General features: G+C 62.9%; 1 protein-coding gene across 1 annotated transcript in view; it reads left to right on the top strand.

Annotated features, from left to right (window-relative positions):
* Positions 1-24: 24 nt before the first annotated feature.
* The window catches only part of LOC104493002 (DNA-binding protein RFXANK-like), a gene marked incomplete at its 3' end in the record, with an annotated part of 2019 nt that continues 826 nt past the window's right edge, over positions 25-1217 (top strand). Inside the window, exons 1-3 of the mRNA XM_010135616.1 lie at positions 25-118; positions 150-233; positions 452-529. Of these exons, the coding sequence (XP_010133918.1) occupies positions 25-118; positions 150-233; positions 452-529 (256 nt within the window). The remainder of the gene's footprint in view (positions 119-149; positions 234-451; positions 530-1217) is intronic.

The raw sequence follows: 1217 nt of genomic DNA, 5'->3' as shown, positions 1-1217 counted from the left end.
GGTGAAGAAGCAGCTGCTCGTCTCATGGAGAACCCCCCGAAAAACGGGGACGCCCAGGAGCTCCCGAAAGAGGGTGAAAACGGAGCCAAGGATGCAGCAGCCGCAGAGGAGCTGGCTGGGACCAGGGACACGGGGGACAGCGGGGTCACCCTCCAGGGACACGGGGGACAGCGGTGTCACCCTGGGGTGTCTGCGCCCGGACCGGGACATGCCATGCGCAGACCGTGGGGATGGTGAGTGCTGGGGGTGACAGGGTGGTAGGAGCCAAGACGGGGGGTGTGCACGGACCTGGGATCCTGCCCCTGCACTGGCATCAACGGCCTCTCCGTCCTGGGGCCAGGGTGCGTGCAGGGTGCTCGCCGCACCGGCTGGGTCCTGTGCCGCGTGTGGAGCCCAGCCTGGCCCCCCACAGGCAGAACCGAGGTCCCTAATGGCCGCCCTTGTTTTGCAGGTGGAGCAGACGCTCTCCCGAAGCCCTCGGCTGCCTCGATGGACAGGCCGAGGAGCGCCGAGCTCCCGGTGCTTGACAGTGAGTGTTGCAGAGCCTGGTGCTCACAGATGCTCAGAGACAGGCGTGGGAGAGGTCATCGGGGTCTCTCATCCCACAAAGGCAGCTCAAAAAAAGTCTTTTACTGCTGCCGGTCCTTCCGCAATGTGTCAAAGCCAAGTCCCCATCCAGACCTTGGCGATGGCTCGTGCCAGCAGTGAGAGGTCGCTGCAGCTCCACGCGGTGGCACCAGCGATGGCAAACTCTCCTCTGTGCTTCCCTAATTAAACTACACATCGCTTGTTGGAAACACGCTGAGATTTCCACGGGGAGCAGTTCGAGGGAGGGAGATCTGAGTGCATCCGCGGGCTGTCCTCTGCAGTCAGTGGTGTGCAGTTGTGCCGGTAATGCCATCGCCTGCCTCCCGCGGTGCCCCAGATGGACCCTGCCCCTCCTCAGGCAGCTGCTTGGGCTGTTTTGTCTTCCCTGCTCGGCTGTTGGTCCCTGCACGCTGGTCACACCTCAGTCCCCAGGCTCTTCACGTGCGAGGCAATAATCCCTTTTCTGCCAGGGACAGGAGGGAACAGCTTCCGATAAGCCGCAGGAGACCTGAGCTTTCCTGAAGCTCTTGGCCTCCGGTCAGTGTGGTTCCTGCCACGCACGGAGGAGATGTGCCCTGACTCCCTCCTTTCTCTGCTACAGGCTTCCCCGCGAAACAATCCCACCCACT

Source organism: Buceros rhinoceros, unplaced genomic scaffold (genome assembly GCF_000710305.1).
Source record: "Buceros rhinoceros silvestris isolate BGI_N320 unplaced genomic scaffold, ASM71030v1 scaffold27724, whole genome shotgun sequence".
Classification (NCBI taxonomy): domain Eukaryota; kingdom Metazoa; phylum Chordata; class Aves; order Bucerotiformes; family Bucerotidae; genus Buceros; species Buceros rhinoceros.
This window is presented reverse-complemented; position numbering and strand designations above follow the sequence as displayed.